The sequence below is a fragment of the Culicoides brevitarsis genome, chromosome 1, assembly GCF_036172545.1.
Source record: "Culicoides brevitarsis isolate CSIRO-B50_1 chromosome 1, AGI_CSIRO_Cbre_v1, whole genome shotgun sequence".
Lineage (NCBI taxonomy): Eukaryota > Metazoa > Arthropoda > Insecta > Diptera > Ceratopogonidae > Culicoides > Culicoides brevitarsis.
The window spans coordinates 36343958-36367657 of record NC_087085.1 but is presented as its reverse complement, the minus strand read 5'-3'; the positions used below and the strand labels follow the sequence as shown (position 1 = coordinate 36367657).

At 25.6% G+C, this 23700-nt stretch overlaps 1 protein-coding gene across 2 annotated transcripts in view; it reads right to left on the bottom strand.

Moving 5' to 3' along the window:
• The window catches only part of LOC134826955 (disheveled-associated activator of morphogenesis 1), a 28797-nt gene extending 13028 nt beyond the window's left edge, over positions 1-15769 (bottom strand). For both annotated transcript variants that reach the window (XM_063839507.1, XM_063839584.1), the window contains exon 1: positions 15650-15769. In XM_063839507.1, the coding sequence (XP_063695577.1) occupies positions 15650-15697 (48 nt within the window). In that variant the 5' untranslated portion in view covers positions 15698-15769. The remainder of the gene's footprint in view (positions 1-15649) is intronic.
• Between the last annotated feature and the right edge of the window lie 7931 nt (positions 15770-23700).

Genomic DNA, 23700 nt, shown 5'->3' with positions numbered 1-23700 from the left:
CCTGACAAACAGCATTTAATTAAGATAATTGTACAAGTACTTGTGTCTAATGAAGGCCGTAAAGAGAGAGAGAAGGTCATTGAAAGTTCATGCATTTTTTTCTGAAATTTATTTATTGAAATATGAAAGTTCATTATGTCACAAATTCCGGTTACAATGTTTATAAATAGAGTCGGGCGCGCGAGTAGTGTCCAACTATTTATCGTCAAATATTTTTAATTTATTGTGCGATGGTCGTTAGAGGTATTTAAAAATATCGGTAGGTGTGCTTGATCATCTACGTCAATTTATTTACAAACGTCATGTTTCGGCGCGCGATGGAGACTCACGAGTTTGTCTCATTTTTCGTTTCACTTTCTTTTCTTTCTCTTTCGTGGAATATAATTTTTTTTAATGTCTTCTACTACATCTGCTGCCTAGTCGAGAGAGATAACATATATCATTTATCATCAAGTATGAATCAGATTTGGAGATATCCCCTCGTAAACAGTGAGAAAACGAGTTTTGGATTAGTGAACTATGCTTGAATGAAATTTTTTTTTGACAAAATTAATATTTGAAAAGAAATAATGAAATTATTTTTATAAAAATAATTATATTTATTTTAATTAATTCATTTAAAAATTTAATTTTATTTTATTATTAAATTATTTTTATTAAATTAATTAAAATTTTAAATAAATAAAATTTTTAAAAAATTTTAGAAAATTTAAAATTCAATAAAAATACAAATAATTTAGTAATAAATATATTTTCAGCAAAAAAAAAAAACAAATAAAAATTAAAAAAAAATAATAAATTTGATGTATTTAATTTTTTAAATTATTTTTTATTTTAATTTAATTTATTTTATTTATTTTTAATAAAAATTAATTTAATTTATTTAATTTAATATAATTAAATTTTTTTAAATTTTAAAATTAATAATTTATTTTATTTAATTAATTTATTTAAAAAAATGATAATTAATTTAATGTAATTAATAAATTAATTTTATTACAATTAATTTATTATTTTTTTTAATTATTAAATCCATTTATTTATTAATTATGTAAAATGTTTGTTCTATAATTTATATTCAAATTTTATTGAAAAAAAAATATATTTTTTTTTCTTTATTTAATTTTTTTTTAAATATTTTCTTTTTCTTTGTTTAATTTTTTTTTTTTGAATTGATCTTTTATTTTTTATATTTATTTTAAAGACTAAAATTTTTAAATATTTTTAAAGATTTTGCAAAGTATAATAAAATTAAAAATTTTGTAAAAAAAAAATAAAACACGTCACAAATACCGCCACAAAGTCTTTCAAAATCAACAAAATTTCACTTTCATCTTCCTCAAAAAAACAAAAAAAAATAAATATCAATAAAATTTATCGATAAGCCTACTAATATGAATATTTATAGAATTAACGAAAATTATTCGTCATTATTTTCTTCTTCTTTTTTTGGTAAACTATTATTAAATATTTCGAGCCATTTCGATGCAAATTGATTAGCATATACAGTGAAATTAAGTAAAAACACAAAAATATCGAAATGCAAAGGTTATTCACCTGCTGCTGTGTGAAATGATGTTTACTTGCGAACACATCATTATACGCTCCTAAAAGTGTTAAAACTGCTACACGAACAAAATGCAACTAACTTTATGATAAAATCTATTTAATTTTTTATTTTCTGTCATCATCTGCGAGTTTTTTCAGCTGAATCTTGTTTTATTTACCCAGAGAGATGATGATGACGATGACGGTGAAATGCAAATCGATTGCAACTAAACTTTTAGGAAAAATATCATAGGTACCGTCTTTAGTACTGTTATGAATAAAATCTGTGCCATTCTGTAAAAACTTGAATTTTTGTTCTGTTACGCAAATATTCTAAGCATAATTTATAACTGTCTATACAAAGCAAATTATTGTTATTAATAAAATTTTACTATAAATAAATATTACTTGAGATAATTTTCTGGAACTAAAAAAAATATAAAAAAAATCATGAATGAACGAATTCTGGTTCTTAAAGTAATTTTATATGAAATTTTATTTAAAAAATCGTAGTTTACTGTTTTTCTCATTGAAGAGTAACGTTAAACTAGTATTTATTCAATTTTATGATAATAAATTTAAAAACATGTTTCGAAGATAGAGTTTAGTAACTGCGGAGACATGTGAACAAGAAATTACCGCTTAATAGGACGTGTTCCGATTTACCTGATTCTTTAAGTTATATTTACCGTAATCACTTATGTTACATTAATTTTTAGCAATAAATCAATCGAAAAATTGCTAAAACGTTATTCCGGCTTGAATTTATTATTGCACGACTGAATCATCAATTTTTAAATTTTTTTAAAAATAAATCGAAGAAAATTAAAATTTTATATTAATAAAAATATAATAAAATAAATATTAGCAAAATAAATATTTATCATATATAAGCAGATTATCGTCCATGAAATTAACGCCAAAAAGCTTTGTTTTTCTAAATTGCATTTTTTTTTATAATTTTTAAATAAATAAAAATTAGCCGGTCAGCGATTATGCAAACTCATGTTGTCGGCATCCAAGGACACCTCTATAACATATATTTTAAATTAACATTTATTTAATATACACAATGAAATTATTTTTTGTTTGTTCTCTGTATCTTTTTTCTATCTTATTTGATTTTTTTATTCAAATACTTTTAAAACCAATAAAGATAAGTGATTTAAACAAGATTTTGAATAAAAACAATAAATGCTTATGTTTAAATAATTGGCCACATACAAAAAAAAACTGTAGCTAATTTTAAACAACATCAATTTTGAGTAAAGGTCAAGTACAAGTCTCTCTTGACTTTCACTGATGTTTTTATATTTTTTTTCTCAAGATGCAACGATGACATTGTAACATCATCTTTCCATTATCAGTCGGTTTCTGTTAAGGTTTCACACAAAATAAAAATATTTATGAATAAAAACTTGTTTATGAAAACCAATAATTTTACTGTGTCATCAATTTAGCGATTTTTTTTCTTCACATTGCACTTCAAGTTCAATAAGTTAATTTTATTTTTGTGCAGAAGTTTTTTTTTTTAATTAAAAAATGCAGTAAGATGATAATTTAATTTAAAAAGCATCTTTTTTAAAGTCTTAAATTAATTTTTATGAGATGCATTTTTTTTTAATTAAAACGACGAGTGTGAGGAAGATTCCAGATGCAAGATAAAATCGAATAAATATGAAAAAAAAATCAAAGCCAGTGTCAAGGGCATACTAAAATTTTATATACGGAATTAAATTTATATTTATTTATACATTTTTTTTTTTTTTGTAAAAAAAATATATTTTATCTGAACGTTTATTATTATTTTTTTTACATTATTAATATTTAAACACAAATAAAATATAATAAATGTAAATTACTTTATCAAGAGTTTAATATACATTATTAATACAGTTAATCTTGGATAATAAACTTTTTGAGTATGTGCGGAAGTTTGGTATATTTTTTGAATATTTATGTTTAAAATTTATTATTTACTAATATAATGATAGGTTTGGTCAGTATTATAAAAAATAAATAGGTTTATGCAAAATAGTATTTTTTATAACTTTTTGATTGTTATATTATTCGAAATGAAATTGAAAACACAATTTTCACTTTCGTTCCTTATAAAAAGATATAAAACTATAAAAATTATTATCATTATAAATTTTATACTTTTTTATAAAAATATACATAATAATAGTATATCATATAGAATGTTTAACATTAAGTTATATAAAAATATTTTTTTATATTAAATTATATTCATTAAAATTATTAATTTAAAAAAAAATTGCACTTTATCAAAAAAAAAATTATTTAATAAACTTTTAACTTGTAAAAACTGTCACCTTCTCCAATTAAATGTTTATCAACAAAATAACAAACTTCACTAGAAAAAAAGCCCATAATTGAGAAAGGTTAGGGAATGTTGTTTTCGATTGTCGGACTATCATATCAGGTTTTTACACTTAATTATGAAACAGCCGGCACAACACTCTACTCTCTCTTTCTTTATTTTTCACATATTACCTATCATTATTATTAATAAATAATTTAGCAAGCCAAAAAAAAAAAATTTTAACATATAACACTTGATTGCGTTGTTTTCATTCTTTATTATGTTTCATTCAATTCATTAACTCACGAATTCAATATTTTTATAACTCATACAAATCTATTATGTATACTAATCGAATTAAGCTCATACACGAGTTTAGTTCCGAGACACGAACTGTTAGACAGTTTTTTCTTTTAATTTTTGAATGGGAATGAACTTTCTTCTCTTTAGAGCTCGTTCATTTGTTGTCGAAAAATGTATTTGTCTTAATCAATGTCAAAAATATGATTTTATGAATAAATGCGGTAGTATTTTTCCATTTGATATGATCGATCAACCTTTCATGTTCGTTGGTTAAGTAATCTCTTAATTTTCCATTCAAAGCTATTCACTATTCAGTGGTTCAAATGAAAGGATTTGGCGAAGAAATTTTACGCAGCGAATGACAATTAAGTGTTTAAATACTATAGCTAAAAGGTTTTTATATGTATTACCGTAAAGTAGATAATTCTAAGAGAAAAAAATCGTTCAAGTTCAAATTAAACGGAAAATTGTAGATAAATTAAGAGAAGGCTAATTTTCTCTCCTTCTCTTAATTTATCTACAATTTTCCGATTAAATTGAATTTTAACAGTTTTTCTCTTAGAATTATCTACATTACGGTAATTCAAACTAAGCTATGTAATTTTTAAAGTTTTTGCAAAAATTTAAATTTTTCATAAAAGATGGCTTTTTTTGTTGGACAATGCCATATGAGTGAACAAAACAAGACAAAAAAAGAACAGACATGTGTATAATTTGAATGTATTGTATTTCGTTATTTGATTAGATAATTTATAAAATTGTCTGTCAATGTTATTTAAATTAGTATTACTCAATTTTAGATGATCAAAATTGTTCTATGATTACATATACATAACATGTAACGAAATACTGAGATAAATTAAATTGTTTACAATTTTTTTATTTTGTTCATTTAAATAAATGACAAGCGAGATAACATTGCGCGATGGATACTAACTAGTGTCATGACATTTGTATTTTTCGGTCAATTACTTCTTCATCCAAATTGGTTTGTAAATTGAAAAGTTTAAAATACAAAAATTTCGCTTCCAGCGATCTTTTTGCAAAAATAATTTTAAATTTGCAACTTACTTTCTACCATTGAAATTTCTTTCGAAAAATGTGTGTCAAAATGTTGATTCTTTCAAATAAAAAAAAATTTTCTCGTTGATTGAAATAAACACGAATAAAAATATTAATCATTCGTTTCATCCAATGTGCTCGAGCAAGCACGATTGAAAATTTGTAAATATAAACATTTGCTTAACAACGAGCCAAGCGAAAAACTGACGACGACACAATAAGCCATAAAATAAATGGCAAACAACATTTAAGATGTAACTGATATCAAAATGTCCACTTAATAATAATAATATAAATGTTTTCTTATGGTTAGTGCCACTTAAATTAGTAATATAATTGACTATAGATACTATTTTTAGGAGACTTTGTTCGAGCGAGAGAGACGATAAAAAAATTGTAACTTTCCCCGGGTCCACATTACACAGCAGGCACATGGCATGTCATAGCAAAAGGCAACGCAGGCAGGCAGTAGGTTGCATGAATTTTATTTATCGTCGTTGTTTGATTTTATAATTATTAATGTTTTTTTGTGTGCGATGACACGACAAAATAGAAAATTTTTTTTCCTAGATGAATTTTTGTTTCGCAATGTAATAATAATGATAATCAATGTGTGACCGTGAATTGGTTATGATGTCGTTGTCCTATTGATTTGATGCCCATAAAATATTGTGACAAGAAAGCAGAGGCGGAGGTGAAATTTTTGAAAGCTCAAGGGTCATGATATCATCGGTCAATAGTATATTGGGTAAGTATGATATTTTAATTAATTTTTATTTTAAATCTATTTTATCTTAATTCTGTATATTTTCAGTATATTCATTAACGTAATATTTATTAATGTAATTCACCCCATATGAATCCTAAAAAGCACGAAAAAAACATCCAATTCATCAAGGATCTGCAACGGAAAAACAATGTTGTGATTCAAAATGTACCAAAATTCCAAAATTAAACATCAAAAACTCTAAAAGAACTTGTTTTGAAAATTGCTAGCGCCTGTGGGTCAGAAATATCCATTTTTGACATTGCTTCATCAATCCGAGTTGACAAAAACCAAAATATGGCGAAAATACAAACATCAGTGATATAGAATTCAGTCGATATTTTGATATGTCAATTAATTTTTTTCAATGCTTAAGGAAAACTTGAAATCGAAACAATTCGAAGTGACAGCTTCATGATAGAAGATATTTGCAAAATTTGGAGTAACGTCAAGGATATGTAAGTTTATTTATATGCTTTACTAATGTTACTTAAATTTTTAGCCTGTTTCCAAAGAGGATCTTTTAAGAAAAAAGTTAAAACAAAACAGCGAGAGTGAGAATTTTTAATATGCTGGATTCTAACGATGCTCAACCAAAACAAAAGCAAAAAATCTGAAGGTAGAAAATTGTTGTAGAATTAAAGAGATCATATAAGTCTATGAAATGCGGCAATTACCATCTTACAAAAATGGAAGTACTTGATGATATGAAACCATCGCCCATCGTTTCAAAGTAAAAAGTCTATATCAAGTTCAAAAGATAACAAGAAAACATATGATGTTCTATGTTGAAAGTGTTCTGCATGAAACTAAAGGATTATGAAAAAGTATTGGAAAAACTGGATAATGAATTTTGTTTCAAATAATAACTTTGATGAATTTAATCAATTACTGCCTTAATTACTCGTTGAGGAACTTAAATATTTTTAAAAAAGAGGGCTTAATTTAAAAATATGCCCTTTTTACAAAATCTCCTCTTTCTACATCCCTGAACTAAAAGAAAAACAAAGAAAGGTTTCTGATTTCTTCATCATCGCAATAAATGAACATAACAATAAATAATTTTAATAACTTTTCCACGATCGATTGGCAGTTAATGACACACCAATGGTGTATAGAATGTCACGAAAGCTGTTGCTGCATTTCTTCTCTCCTCATTTATTTATTTTCTTACAAAAAAATACATTTTTCCTACAAAGTTGCAACAAGAAGCATCGAAGCAAGACATTTACTTTATAACAAAGTCTAAAAGTCATGTTTCTTTAAAAAATTTTCTCAATCAAATGAAAGTTCTTTGTACATTTTTTTAATTATCCACGGACAAAATTAATCAAAAATCACGTTCGAAAGTTTTTTTTTCTTTCAAACTCAATTTGTAGCTGAAATTCCACACACAACTGTCACAACTTTGCATTAGAGTATGACTTGGAGCTTCTATTCAATTAAAATCCATTTGAAACTCCATCTCCGTAAATGTAATGTGATAATTCTTACAAACAACTGCGTTAACATTCAAATTTGATACATCATGTATGGATTTTATAATGAAAGTGAATCTATTCATCGTGAATAAACGAGTTTGTTTGCGAGTAAACACAGAAAATTGACGCCATGTAACTTTTTAACATTTTTTTTTCTTAATAAATAATAATAAAAAATTGTTTTTTACACAGAAAATCACTCGCCACACATCTTTCGCGTTTTCTGGCAAAGTGAAGGTGTAACTAGCTACAAGCGTTCTTTTTTCGAACACGAAAAAAAATTACAATGTTGCAATTAAAGTCTTGTACAAACATTTATGAAAAATAAAAATAAAAAAAAAACAATTTTGAATGCAATAAAGATACACCTTTAAAAAAATTCGACCATACCACACACAGCTGGATACAATTATCTAGTTTTATCTTCGCTTTATCGCATAATACCTAATAGACTCGCTGATTATCGAATGCTGAAAGAAAATTGTTTTCGTAAAGCACTTTCACTGCGTGCGACTCGTAAACAACAACTTCAGAAGACGCGCTGTGGGTTGCAGGACAGCATCGCAGAGATAGAGAGAAAGAAAGGGTAATCAGTGCGTAATTTGTTGTCAATATATTCATTGGTCCGTTGATAAATTGCTCGTTCGACATATCGCGTGCAAAAACTATGAAAACAACATTTATTTGATTAAGTATTATTATGAATTATGCCGCAGATTAATTCACATAAATTTACATCAAATCTCGAAGCGTAATACCAGATTGTAGGAAAATGTGAGAAATAACCTTGAATCTTACACGAATGCACTGTCGCAAGTTATCGACCAAAAAGAAACCTTTCGAGGCAGATAAAATCTTGCGTTTGATACCAACTGATAAATAAATCAACATGTAATAGATTCACTGTAGGAGTAATAAAAAAAAGTGAAGGCGGTGTAGGAATAATTTGCATGTTATTGGAAAAAATTAACATTAAGAAGTTGAGCAATGAAATTCCATAAAATATTGGTCAAAATAGAATGTTTCGTCTTGAACACGGAAAAACATTCAAGAACAACTAATTTGATTAACAACTCAATTTTTTCATTTACAAAAAAAAAAAAAATAAAAATCAACAAAAACAAAAAAAAAACTTGAGACCAGCATTTAGCGAGTAAATTGTTTCGTTTCACACTGGATAGACCGAAATATGATGTGAAACGAAAAATAAAGACAGACGAAGTCAAGAACACACGAAAGTCGTTTTAGTTCCAGTATTTGATTCGCCTGGGAAGTTTTCTTTAATATTAATAATAAAAGGTTCAAATTTGTCGAGTTGTTTTTAAAAAAAGTTCTCAACATGCAAACGAACAAAATTTTAATTAAGATATTTTTTTCAGTGACGTTGATGACGTAGCTAATAATTCAATTTCTAAGGTGTGATTATTATAAACTACTTTTGAACACAAGAAATCAACAAAAGTTGATGAATAAATTAAAAATTAATAATTAGTTAACTTACAGCTTACAGTTTATGCAAACAGTCGCCAATGTAAATTTTTTATAAAAATTTCCGCATTTCTCGTAAATTTGCATAGAAAAAAATACAGTTTAATAATAGGTAATTATCAATGAAAGTCACTCTCAATAAATATGACACACTAGAGTTTTTGAACGAGCGACGAAAAACAACTGAAATAATTAAGAAATAACACGAAAATGATTTTGCATTCGTTTATCTCGAATGATGTGTTCATATCAATGCAATTACTGTATCAAAGATCAAATATTTTAACAAGATGTCGAGATAAGGGTGTGACTGGTTGTAGATTTGTATCTATATGGATGTATAAATAGAACAGTGACAATTACAAGAAAAAGAACGCATTTTTATCATATTTGCGGGAACAATTAGGGTAGGGTAGTGACAACTTGAGTAATCTTTCTAGAATTTTGTAACAAAGTAATTAATATTAAACATTTTTTTTATTTCAGATTTCAACTGAGAAACAAAAGAATAACTTACAAATGACTCGGAGAACTGCAATTGTACACTGTAAAAAATTTACGCCGCGCGAGACGTGGAAAATTGATAGTTTTGGCTTTTCTGAAGCAATGGTAGGATTTCGGGCATATGTTTCTTGGCGAAAAATGATCTACTTGAGACAACAAACAATCCTAATTTTTTTTGAAAAAATTTTGATTTTCGACCAAATATTCAAAAATTGCTTAAAAATCATGAAAATCGCCAAAAATCGAAGTTGAGGTGAAATTTTTCGACGTAGATTTTTTAAATCAAAGATTGTGTATTAATTAAGAAATAATAAAACTAATTTTTTTGATTTGATTAATATTTGTGATATCAAAATTATCATGAAAATTTACGCAAGACTCAGTATGGCATTTTGAGAAAGGTGTTAGAATTTTTAATTTTTCATGTCAAAGCAATATGAAACAAACTTGATAAAATTTTTTTTTAATAAATAATAAGAAAAGTTCTTTTGTTCAAATTTGTTCGAGCTTTAAGAAAGAAACAAATTTTCCAAATTTTTTGAAGTCTTTGAAAAAAATTTTTATTTTTAAAAGCTGAAGATTTACGATCCTTAAATTGATTTCAAATTTCAATGGATGCTTCAGAAAAATCCTGAAAATTTTTAAAATATGGACAAAAACTTTTTAAAAATTGCTCTTTTATTAAAAATGCTCAAAATTTTTTAATATTGAGACTTTTGTTACTATAACATTTTAAGCAAATAGAATCAATATTTTCCAATTTCTTTGACTTTTTAAATATTAATTTCAACTTCAATTCCAATCTCTAAAAAAAAAATTAAAATTTTCATTCAGTAACAAAGAAAAAAATTAATTTAAATTGAAATTTCTTGAAATTTTGATCTGAAAAAAATTTTTTCAACTATTTACACATTTTTTTTCAAAAAAGGTTAATTTTATGTCACTAAATAAAAATTTAAAAATGCTTTTTTAAGATATTAAAAATTGAGTTGAAATCAAAAAGTCCAAAATATTGGAGAATTTTAATTCTATTTGCTCACTATATCTTAAATATTAAACAATTTTTCGTAACAAAAGTCTCAATATTAAAAAGCTTGAGCCTCTTTAATAAAAGAGCAATTTAAAAAAAAATTTGTCCGTATTTTAAAAATTTTCAGGATTTTTCTGAAGCATCCATTACAGTTGAAATTAAAAAAATCAAATATTCAAGAATCTCTCTTTCGAAATTTTTTAAAATCGAAAAATCATTTAAAAAATATCATAAATATCAAAGATCATTAACATTCAACCTCACTTACGAAAAAAAATCTCCCACTTGTGTGGCATCCATTCTTGCGACACCAACTCAACAGGTTAACGCTAAAAAGCACAAACGGTCAATAGCACTTGTTTCTCTATTTTTTTTTAGCACAAATGGAAAAGTTGCTTATAAGGCTGTTTATTACACAACTTTTTAGTTTCCAGCTGTTTTCAAACAAAACTTTTAATTACAGAAAAAAAAATCTATAACAAAGAAAAAATATAAAAATTCGTTCAACGAACATTTTTTTTATGTAGGTATGTAAATTCTGACAAGAAACCTGCGCGCAAAATCACGAAGCATAAAATTGTAACAATGTGTGGTAAAGTTTGTAATAATGAGTGAGTAATTAATAGACTTCTTACATTATTATTATTAGTTAAAGCACTATAAAGTGTTGCTTTGATTAATATTTAACTCATAAAATTACCGAGGTATAAATTTTAATTTTAATCAATTGAAATGTTTATTGGATTGTCATCGAAATTACTGGGCTAATGATTTCTCTGCAAAAATAAATAAAAATTGCGATCTTTCTCAATAAGATGTAAATTATAAAAAATTGCACCGAAATGAAGATTGAAGAAAATGTTCATTGGTCTGCATCGCATCTCGGAGATTGTTTTATGTATTGCAAAAACTTGACGTTTTTATTGTCTTTGAGATCTCTCTCACTCGTGTGCCGTAAAATTAATGCAAGAGTGATAAATTACATTATTTGATGTCTTTTTGTGTAATAAAAAACCAAAATGCAATTTTTATTGGAGTGTGGAAAGAAAATTGATTCAAGTTTCATCAGAAATCGCGATTTGAGTTGTGACACATTTATTGATAAATTGCATTTTTATTCGATTGAAACTTTCAGAGAAATTTCTTGCGGATTCTCTTATGTAATTGTGATCTAGTTACCGGGGGGAAATGTCGAACAAATTGACCGCACATTCCTTTTTAAAAATCAATTTTTCACGCTCTGACGTTTTTTTGCATGAAAAAATTGCATAAAAGTTGACAATGCCACAATTTTTTTTTAAATTTTATCATTTTAATGATACTACTTTTAAAAAAAAAATCGGAACTTATTGCATTTTAATTTTATTTTTTTGATTGTCATAAGTGACGCGAGCGACGTAAAAGGCGTAACGACTTTTTAATAAAAGTCATATTTCTTCATAAGCACGCGGAACAGGTCATCATTAAACTGTCTCGATTTCTTTATTCGAGCGTTGCGTAATTTTTTTAAATAAATAAATATTTGTTTATATGATTTATTTAATTAATTACAGTTGAAATCTTTGTGGGCGACCCTCTCGATCATCATCGAAATTTAAAAAAAAAATCGCAGTGATCGACAAAAAAAAAACATAAAAATTTGGGTTAATTGAAATCGATTCCATTGTCAACGATTGCTTCTTTTGGTCATACGATTAATTTGTATTTGCTTCTGTTTTTCTCCATTTGACAAAATGCATTCACTTTTGCCATGTAAGTCGATTCTCTCTAAAAAATTTAAAATCACGAAGAAAAAAAAACTGAAGATGCCGCACCAAAAAACATCGTACCTGACCTTTCACTTTTTTTTTTGTGTGCAACTTTTTCTGCAGTTTAAAATATTTATTTATTTATTATTCGGTGAGTTTTGACATTTTTTGCTGGTTTACATTATTTATTGTTCATTCACTTTGCAACGAAACATAAATAAAATTAAATAGAAGAATGCGTTATTATTCGCTTCTTTTTTTTAAACAAATACGAGAATAGATAAAGAAGACACAATTACATGACTTTTTGCATCATTTTCATTGTTTTTTTTAAACATTCACGTTTTTTACCTTTTTAATTTTTTTTTTTTTTTTGAGTAAAGTGCATCAAATAATAGACATTTTCAAGGTTTTTCACTTGATATTCAATTTTTGATTGAATAGACTCCATTTTTATGTGTGTTAATTTACATGAATTTGCATGTAAAAACAAAGAAAGACACGCAACAATTGAACAATTTGAACTATATGAGGCAATTAAAACCAATTAAATGCATTTTTGTGTCTGTTCAGTTTGTTTTCTTCATGAAATGATTCTTGTAAAAATAAATAATTATTTTTTTTAAAAAAATGTGAATGTCAAGGTTCATTGTTAAAAAATTATTTATTACTTTTTATTGTTAACGAGAATCGTGAATTTGAAATTGTAACAAATTTATTAACGGCTAGTCAATTAATTTTTTGAATTATACTGAACTTGAAGGAACTATAAGTATGTTGGTTCTTATATAAAAATAGGTCAAGTTTTACATCGATATTTTTTTCTATTGAAAAAAAGTAATATAACAACGAGTTCATGGTTGTTTTGATAGTTAGAAGAAGAAAAGAATTGGAGAAAATGTCGCTTGAGTTAATGGAGCGTGGAGAAATTCTTTGGTATTTTTATGTTTTTTTCTGATTCTTATCGTTTATGTTTTTTTTGCTCTATTTTTTTTTTAAGAGCAAAACGTTGAAAATTTTATTTTATTTTAATATTTTTTTAATTTTAATTTTGAATAAAAAATAAAATATAAAACAAAATAAAAAAAATTAAATAAAAAAAAAAAAAATAAAAAAAATTAAAAAAAAAATAAAATAAAAAAAAATTAAGTAGAATAAATAATTTAATTAAATTAATAAATTTATTCAAAATAAATAATTATTTTTGAGTAATTTAATTTAATTAAACTAATAATTTTTTATAAAATTTTATTTTTAATATATTTATTTTTTTTTAATTTTATATTAATTTAAACTATATTATTTTTAACTTAACAATTTATTTAAATTTAATTAAATTATTTATTTTATTTAAATTTTAATAAAATTTTAATTTTTTAAATTTAAATTTAAATTTTTATTTTATTTATTTTAAAATTATTTGAATATAAATTTTTTCAAATTTAAATTAAATAATTATTAAAATTAATTATTATTAAATTAGGTATTAATTTAAATTTTAATTAATTTTTTGACTTTTTTAAATTGTAATTCAAAATTAAAAAAATTAAAATTTGTACAAAAAAAAATCAATTTAAAAAAATAATTAAGTGATTTTTATTTATTTACTTATTTTTTTATTTATGAAATTTTTACGACATTTTTTGAAAGCAGAATGATGACATTATTATTAATTTTACGACCTGCTATAAAAATTTTCACGTGAAAAAACCTCAGATTAAGCCAATACCTTAATCTCATGTTTCCGAAACGTGACACATTTCGTTATGAGCAAAAATTCTCTCCAAACGAGCCATTAAAGATTTCGACTCTAAATGTCACGTAGGAGAAATCAAGCATTTTTTAGCTCAATCACGGATGCATTTATGACATGGACCAACCCGGACTCACCCAAATCATGTATATTTGCCAAGTGAAACAATAAACAACGTTGATTTCTAATACCAAACAAAAAAAGACAATACCCAAGTGGATACGGACGGTAGTAAAAAAAACGTACCTGATCAGAATAAATTTTCAAAAAAGTTTCATTTTGTGTGCACATTAAATCAAGTCAAGTCATATTTATAACAATTTTCAAAAAAAAAAAAAACATATTCATAATGAGACATGTATCGCAGTGTAATTACATGCTAATATACTTATGACACCACGCGCAGTATTTTTTTTTTGCTGTGCTACCTTTTATGCATCACAGATTTTTACATGTGAAATTTTGTTTTCATTTACATATATTGCCAATATATTTGCAAAATAATACTTTGGTTAATAATAATTACATGAGTGCAATTTTCAACCAGTTCACACTCTATCTTGCAGCACATAAATCGGACATATAACAAGGAAATCGTTACTTTTTGCTTGCTTTATCATGTTATACAATATTTTGACTACTATGCGACTAGTTTAGTGTCTCTCGTAATTTTATAACGCGCGTTCCACACAAATGCGTTTTTTCGAAAAAAAAATTGCAAAAATATTTTTGAGGGGGTCCAAGTCAATTATTCGATTAAAAATAAAAAGTATTGGCGATAAAACATTTTTTTTTTGCAGTCCAACCCTCCTTCACGGTATGATTTGCCGCTGTCAATAAATTCATAAAAATTTTAAATAAAGTGGGTGTTGTTATGATATCTTTATTATTTTATGAAATATTTAAATAATAATTTTTTGGCTGCTCAGGCTTAATCTTGCTAAACATCCAAAAATATTGTTTCAGATAATGGATCGAGATATTTTTTTGTAATGTAATTTTGTAGCCTTAAGGTTTTTCGTTTAATTTGGTTATATATTTATTATCACGAAAAATTTCGTGTATTTTTAATTTTTCACAGTTGGGTTGATTGGTTGGCAAGACCTCGATTGGTACATTTTTATTTATTAAAATTTTTAAATTAAATTTGATTTTTTTTATTTATTTAAAAAAATAATTAAATAAAATTATTGCTAAAATAAATTAATATAAAATTACTTTTTTTTATTTAATTTAAAAAAATTTATTTAAAACATTGTAATTAATTAAAAAAATAAATACTTTTATTAATTTATTATTTTTTTAATTAATTATAATTATTTTTTAAATATTTTAAAATTAAAAAAATATTAATATTATAATTTTATTAATAAAATATTTTTATTTATTTAAAAAATTATTAATTTAAAAAAAAATAATTTTAAATAAATAAAAAATATTTTAATTAACCAAAAATAATTATAATTAAAAAAAATAAAATGATTCTAGTTAAATTAATTAATTATTAATTAATTTTTTAATTAATTAAAATTATTTTTTATTTATATTAAAATCTAAAAAAAATATTAATTTATTTTTATTTAAATAAATTAAAAAAATGTAAAATAATTTTAATTTTTAATTAATTATTTTTTACATACCGAATTAATTTTATCCATTAGAATATTGAACTGAGTTTTAGTACACATTTTTATTTTTTTTAAATATTTACTTGTTAACACTTCAACTTTCAAAATATTTTTAAGTCATAAAAATATTTTATTTATTATCAAAAATATTTGTATTGTAGTATTTTTGTCACATTTCAATAATATTCAAAATAAAATTATATAACTCTTTGTTGTTTAAACAAGTGTTTTTTTCATTGAATAACAACATATATTTTTTATATTACAAGTTGATCATTTTTTTGCAAATTAATTCTTTAGAAAATATTTTTTGTTCACTTTAGTTACATAATTTTTAATATTTATTAATGAATGCTCCAAGTAATAATCTCTAAAAATTATAAATCATTTTTTTTATATTTTTTTAATACAAAAAGGTGACAGAGTTCAATTGATTGGTGAAATTTTATTGCCACTTTTTATGTTTTTTTTTTTGTATTTTATTTCAACCTGTTGTCCATGCGAAATATTTCAACCATCACAAAAAACTACGATGAGGATATGCAAAAAAAAATTAATTCCGTTTTCGGTTTGAATATAAACTCATTTGAAATATTTGACTTTGATGGTCATCTTTGTTTTTTTTTTGTATGTTCAACATGGAATTAACAAAAAAAAAAATCCATCGCGATATAAATTTTGAACATTTAAAAATTTATTGCCTATTATTCTCTCTCTCTTCCATCATTCAATCGATATTCATTAAAAATCACGACTATTTGTCATTCTATTATTTTATTTTTTTTATTGATCACTTTTGTAATACCGATTTTTTTCTCGATTTAATAAACTTTTATAATAATTACGTTCACGAATTATAATAATAAGAGACTTTTGAGTCGCCTTCGTGCTTGGGTACAGGAAAACAAATATTTGACATTTAAAGGTAATTTTGCAAGAATGAGAGGTAAAAGGTGCAGTTAAAGTACTACAGACAGATAGCGTCGAAAATTTATTGTATTGCAACTTTGATTCGTAGAATTAATATTTCGATTGTCTTTTTTTATTTTAATGCAAAAGTCTGGTTATTTAAATATTTTGCGATCGATATCGAAAAACATTAACTTTCAATTAAAAATATTATTGATCACTTTCAATTTCCAATCATTTATCATATATTCAATTATAATAATTATATTTTATTTTATTTTATATATTTTATGATAATGATGAAAAAACAATTTTTACTCCTTTTTATCGCGATGATGAGATCACTTACTTCTCATGAGGTACATATAAGCATAAAAACATACATATGAAAAGATGTTGAAGTGAGAAGAGAGAGAAAAAATGTAATAAAAATTTCACCAAACAAAAATTAATAATTGTCCACTTATTCAAAAGAGGCAATTAAACCAGTATTTTCACCTCTTAAAAAATTTCTTGTTTTTTTTTTTAATTTTTAATAATTTTTCACAATTAATCGATTTTTCTCACATTTTAATTTTTTCTATTATTTTATAGTTCATTAAGCTTTTTGTGAATTATTTTATAATTTTTTAAATTTTTTTTTACAGATTTAACGCATAATTTTTTACATCCGCAACGCACGACGATAACTTCACAACTGGAGCCTAACTTGAAATGCGCCAAGTAATTTCGGCAGTTTGTGCAACTGAGCCGCTATGGCATCGTACAAAATGCACGAGTTCAGCAGGTGTAAGAGGTAAAAATGTATGCTGCGCGTTTGGATCAAGCCACACACTCAGTATTGCGAGGAAAGTATTCAGGGGAAAAAACCGTAAAGGTGTACGAAATACGGAAATGTTGTAACTATACGTGAAACTATCGAGTGGAAGGGGTACCGGCTTTTGTATACAGCATTGGGCTCGTATAGCCATTCGTGAGAGAGAAACCTCGGAATGCTCTCTCGCGCAGGTAAAGTAATAACAATAAATAAACAAGTCGATAAAACTTTTTTCAGTTGGTGTAAAAAAAAAACTTGCAAAAATCATAATTTTTAATTTTTTACAAGTGCAAAAGGGATTTTCGACAGATCGAGTCATTAACCCACTTTGAAGGAATCATTAAAAATTTATTACAATGTTGCTGCGTGGACCTACCAATCTGACATCACTTTTCGCGACTTGCATAAAAATGTAAAAAAAAAATGTACAGGAAGAAACTAGACATAAAACTTTCATTCAGTTAATGGCAATATTTTAACGTTACATCATTAAATTTAATCTATTTTTGACTTTTTGCCACGTTGACATACTTCAACACTCGTTCTGATGAAATTGAATACATTTTCTTTTCCAAGAAGAACGAAAAGAAACAAATAATGAAGCAATTAATAACTCCGCATCCACATGTTGCAATAATTTTCACATGATTTATATTTAGAGAGTTTAAGAGTCAAGCAAATGTTTTTACAATAATAAAATTTTTTAATATATTTTTTCTAACGCCAACTTTATGCCAATAATAGGTTCTTTAATCGCGTACGAGACAAAGATAAATAAACTATAAATTATATTAAAAACAACTTAATTTATACTCAAAAAAGTATTTCATGAAAGTATTTTTGAAAAAAAAAATTGTTTTGCAGTTCCTTTGATGTCTGTCTGTACGATAGGAATAATTATTATGGGTAAGTTATTGACTTTATTTTTTTTTTCTTTTTCAGAGTTCGAGAAGTTTACAAATTTAGTTGGATTTCAACTCAAAAGTTGATAACGTTGTTAAAGTTGCATTTGGAATTGAAGAGCCGCTTCGTAAATATGCTGAAGGAATTTTTCGCAAGACAAAATAATACTTTTTTTAAAACATTTTATAGTTAGTTCATGCTTTTAAAATTCAAAAATATATCTAAAACCACGTATATTTTGACGGCGGAATGGCTTTTCTTCATGCGGAAATAAAAATATCGTTGCTGTTTAAATAGAGATTCTAGAGTCATATTGATGAGTCTGTTCAGCATCAGAATTTCAGAAAGTTTGAAACAGCGAGGACTACAAGGTACAAAGTACAATATTTTTAACGGTAGATACAGAGAAACTGAAAAAAGCAGCAAAGATTTATTGCATTCATAACACTGAAAGCCTCACATTTATTTATTGCAACATGTGAACGTTGTGCCTTTCATAAAAAAATACTCAATATTAATTATTTGCTCCATAATACCATAGCTTCACATATGATTAGCTCAAGTTGTGCAATTCATTGAAAGAAAAAAAACCTCCATTAAATTTTTTTTAGTGAGCAGGCAAGTAAGGAGGTGCATCACGCTTTTAACGAACATGTAGAACACTACAAAGTCTCAAAGAAAAACACGGACCGTCAGAAATTATTACGAGCTGTCTGCGCATTTAATACTTTTAGAATTTAAATAAAATATAGAAATATTTTATTTTTCCTTTTAGTTAGCGTTTAGTTTATATCGAAAAATTACGAATTTTTTGTGACTTGCAATATGAAAAGTTAAAGATTATGACATAGCAAAAGCTATATTTCTCATAGACAATTTTGGATTCCGGATCCGGAGTTCTTTTTAAGAATTCTTTCTTTAAGAATTTAATAAAAATTCAAACAAACTGTTTCTTTAGATTTTGTTCAAAATTAAAATTAAAACTTAATAAAAATATACCATTAGAATAAAGTTTCATGAAATTATCCATAAAATCAAAAGAATTTTCAAAATACGCTCAAGCCTTTTACCATATCAAGACAATTTTTAAATAATTTTTTTTTATCTTAAAACCTACCAACGACACAAAATTTCGGAACACATGTTCTTATTTAAACTCAAAAAAAAAAATAATATTTTTGTAATCCATGGATTAAAATATCGTTAAGCTCGTGTTAATTGTCGAACAAACATTTGTACAGACCCGAGTTATTATATGTCCAACCAAACTTCTGTATATAATATGAGCGATTGACAAGCTATTTATTATTTTACAGCCAACTCAACTCGGTTCAAAATCTCGGGAGAATATTATAAATATACACTTCATTTAGTGTCTTTCAGTGTTTTGTTTTGTTAATATTTATTATTTTATTATTATTATGGTTTCCTGTTACAAAATTGAGTAGGTGTCAAATGCACTTTAATTCTACTACAATATAGTATTCCCATGCAGTTAAAAATACGTCAGTCATTCACATCGATTTTTGGAATTGTGAGTCATTTTTTTTTGGAGTGCTGGATTAAAAAATGATAATTATGCAAGTGGATAATCTTTTTCTCACAAATTTGTCAAAAAAGAAGAAATTTATTTGTTCAAGATTCAATAATTTACGGATTTTTTTTTTGCAAGTTGAATAACATTTTTGTATAAAAAAAAATTTGTGTGATTTTTTTTTTGTAATACGACACCATCCACGCTCAATTGCTGGACAAATTCCTGAGGCATAAAACATTTGTCACAGCATTGAAGTTTTTTTTAGTAAACCACACGCGAGACCAAAAATAGTTTGGCAATGTACTTTACAATTGTACAACATTAAATTCTTTTTTTCCCATGTAAAATTACAAAAACAAAAAAAAAATGAGAAACAAGCATATCAAATAATTGTCTCTTTTTTTCGTTGAATTTGTACTTTTTTGATATTATTACTTCATGTTTGTTACATTTTATTCGAAAAATACATGTTTATTGTGTTTTTTATTTGTCCAAAAAGTCTATCGAGAAATCTAAATTTTGTCTAAAAATTTATTCAGTACTCGAAAACTTTAAATAATTTATGTGTTATCGTGCACACCGCATGCAAGATTGATATCGATGGAGGTTAAAAAGATGTTTTTTTTTTGGCAGAAAATTAAGTATAACAAGAGAGAAACTTTGCGACAACGAAAAGTTGTTGAAAAAAAAAGTCGTACGTTTAATTGGAGAAATGTCGTACAACTGTTTTTTTTTTGTTCAAGTTGCATGGATATTTCACCGCGTCGCGACCAAATAAGTAGTATAGTTTATCACGTTTAACGTATTATAAGATAAACGTGTGACCCGAAAATGCATCTGTGTTCGAGAATTGATCCAGTTAAGTGAAAGGTATCCCAAAAAACAATTTGTTTGCAATTTTTGCATAGTAATCGTTAACAAGGGTTTTCTTGTTGCGTAACTTGTCTCGACATCCTGGTTGAAAATAAAAGTTTAATTTCGTTTAAAATTCTGAAAAGACATGAATTTCAGGTATTTCATAAAAATCACGTCGATGTCACCAATAAAAATATTTGAACATGTGTAACGAGCGACACGGTAAATTACATCGCAATTCCAGAAATTTTGTTCGAAAGACTAATTAAAGGCAAAAACAATGAACCTTTCTTCTTTCTTCACGTTTTTTGAGTTGTGTTTCAACACTTTCGTTCAGTAACTGACTGACGAGTTACATTGTAAAGGCACGTCATGCGAACATGTTTATGGCAGCTTGTATCATCAACGTGTGTGAAGTGAAGTGTGAATTTATGCTATAATGGTAGGAATTATGTAAAGTTTTGAAGATGTTTGTTTTTGTTTTCGGTACAGATTTGTATCTTGAAGGGATGTACTTTGAAAAGGAGGATCGCGAAAGTTGTGAATTATTAGTTTTGAGTAAAAAACGTGAGATATTTAAAGTTTGTGCTTCAAAATTGCAACTTTGTTGATTTATTTTAATTTTCAAAGTTTATGAGGTAAAACTTTTTCTATTAAAGTAAATGTAAGAGGAAAGTTCAGAAACTTTAAAAAATTTTCAAAAAAGTAAGTCATGAAACTAAACTAATCCAATTTTTTTCTTTACAGATCTTTCTGGAAATCAATATCATGAGACATGACATCTTTGGAGGGTTCATGAAGATCCATACAAGCAATCTTTTAACAAAGTATCGTATCTTATGTGTACGAGAACCAGTTCACTATGACTTTAGCATGATGATATACAAATTAAGGGACGAGTTTTTTTAATTCTTGTCTTGAAGGAGTTACTTACGTTTTTAGGCTAAAACAATGTTTTTCATATCCTTTTTCAATTTTTTAGGAACTCTCAGGAAGAATAATATCAAGCATCTGAAATAGAAGAAAAGATTCATATTTTATTACATTTTTCATCAGAACTTTTTTAAAAATAGAAGAAAATTATGCCTAAGCTGAAAAATTACCAAAAATGACGAAGAACAAAGAAAATTAGATGTTAAGTGTGAAAATAAATTTGTTTAGTTAATTAAGTGAAATTATCGTTTAACCAAAAATTGAGACAGAATGGAAGTTCGAAATCGATAAGCACGTGGAAAAGAAGAAAATAGATTCCAAAAGGAGAAAAATGAGTACAAGGCAAAAGAACAATACAATACAATATTTTCATTAACCAGGACTTAAATTTACACAATAAATGACATTAATTAAAGGGACTTGATTACTAACTAATCATAACATCTTATATATAGAACAAGAAAGAAAACTTGTTTTGATTAGATCTGAGGTTAAAATTCTTAAACTTAAAATTTTTAAAGGTTTATGAAATTTAAAATATTTTCAACACTTGTATCAGCCTTTTTTACTTGTTGTTTCTTGTTTTGATTCATGCCAGTAGAGTAAGTGATATTTGTAACTCAATGAGATTTGTATCTCTTTCTTACAAATTAAATATTATTTTACGCGTTATTTTTTAACTCCTTTAAGGCGTTGGATACATATTTTGTATCCGTCAAGCTTTATGCTTTTGAAAAATAGAACATTATTATTCATTTGGAAGATTCCCTTTATTTTACTATTTTTTATCAAAGGCTCAATTCAATTACGTCTTCAAAATATTTTTTTTTTTTCATTCAATTATCTCAGATTCAAGAAATTTTAAATCTGATTCTTGAAAGTAAATTGGTTACAAAAACTAAAATTTCTCGTTTAAAAAATCTTTGAGTTAGTCAATAAAAATTTCCAAAAATTTTAAACTAACTTTAAATGCCTTTTAAAAAAAAATCTTGGAAATAAATTTCCTTTTACGAAAATAACTGCGTAAGAAAAATTCCAGTTATGAAAATTATTAGTGACACATCCCATGTCTATAGACGTCAATTACTCCATATACAGGGCTTTTTAATAAATATTCTAATTAACCAGTAACTACAGTTAATTGCAATATAAAAAACTAAAGCATTTCCGTCTCTATCACTTCCGAACTTCACTTACGCTTGACGTACGTAATCATGGAAGTATAACAACAGCAACTACAAATTAATGCATGACTCATTTTATTAAATGATTAAAATTTAATCAGATCTACAATAAATTTCGTAATCTTTGATATCACAGATCATTCAAGCAAATTTTTTCTCACAAATTTAAATACAAAATTTCAGTCATAAACTAACAGCTTATAACATTGTGAAGGTCAAGATCTTAACTTTTTATTTATTCTTCGAGTAAAATGGCCATAAAAGAGACTTTTTTGTCATAATCCCATACTAAAAAATATACAAACATTTCGTAAGAAGATATTTACACGAAAAATTTTACAGAACTTTGAGCCGTGACTTTGTAACGTCACAAAAAATGAACAATATTCATGCATTGACCTGCTTCTTTCCTATTTTATGACTGGCCAATAAACAGGAAAGTCCCACTGTGGCTTGTAAATTTACCTGAAATCAAGTCTTGTATCTTTGGAAAAGTTGCAATATTGCAATGTGGTCATTCGTCTTTTTTTTCATCATCATCATCACGATCACACATTTCAATACAAGACTAACCGGTGTTAATGACGGTCTTTGACGTAAGTAAACAATTCTTTTTTTTATATTTTTCAGGCAATTTAAATCTGAAGAATAAAAAAAAAAGAATTAAATCAAACGCAAAAACGAGAATTAACTCTCGTATAAAGTTTTGTTCTTGGGCACTCTAGAACATGTTTCAGTACAGGTAAAATACGCTCATAAACTGGTATTAAATACAATTAAAAATAGTATACGACGAGCTACTAGTAGCAACGAGCAGATTAACTTGATGGTGTCGTAGATGCCTATCTGGTTGTCGCTCGCGTAAGTTGTTGTTCGTTCGCATCGCACAAAACTTTTGTTAGTTTATTCTTGCTTATTGACCAGA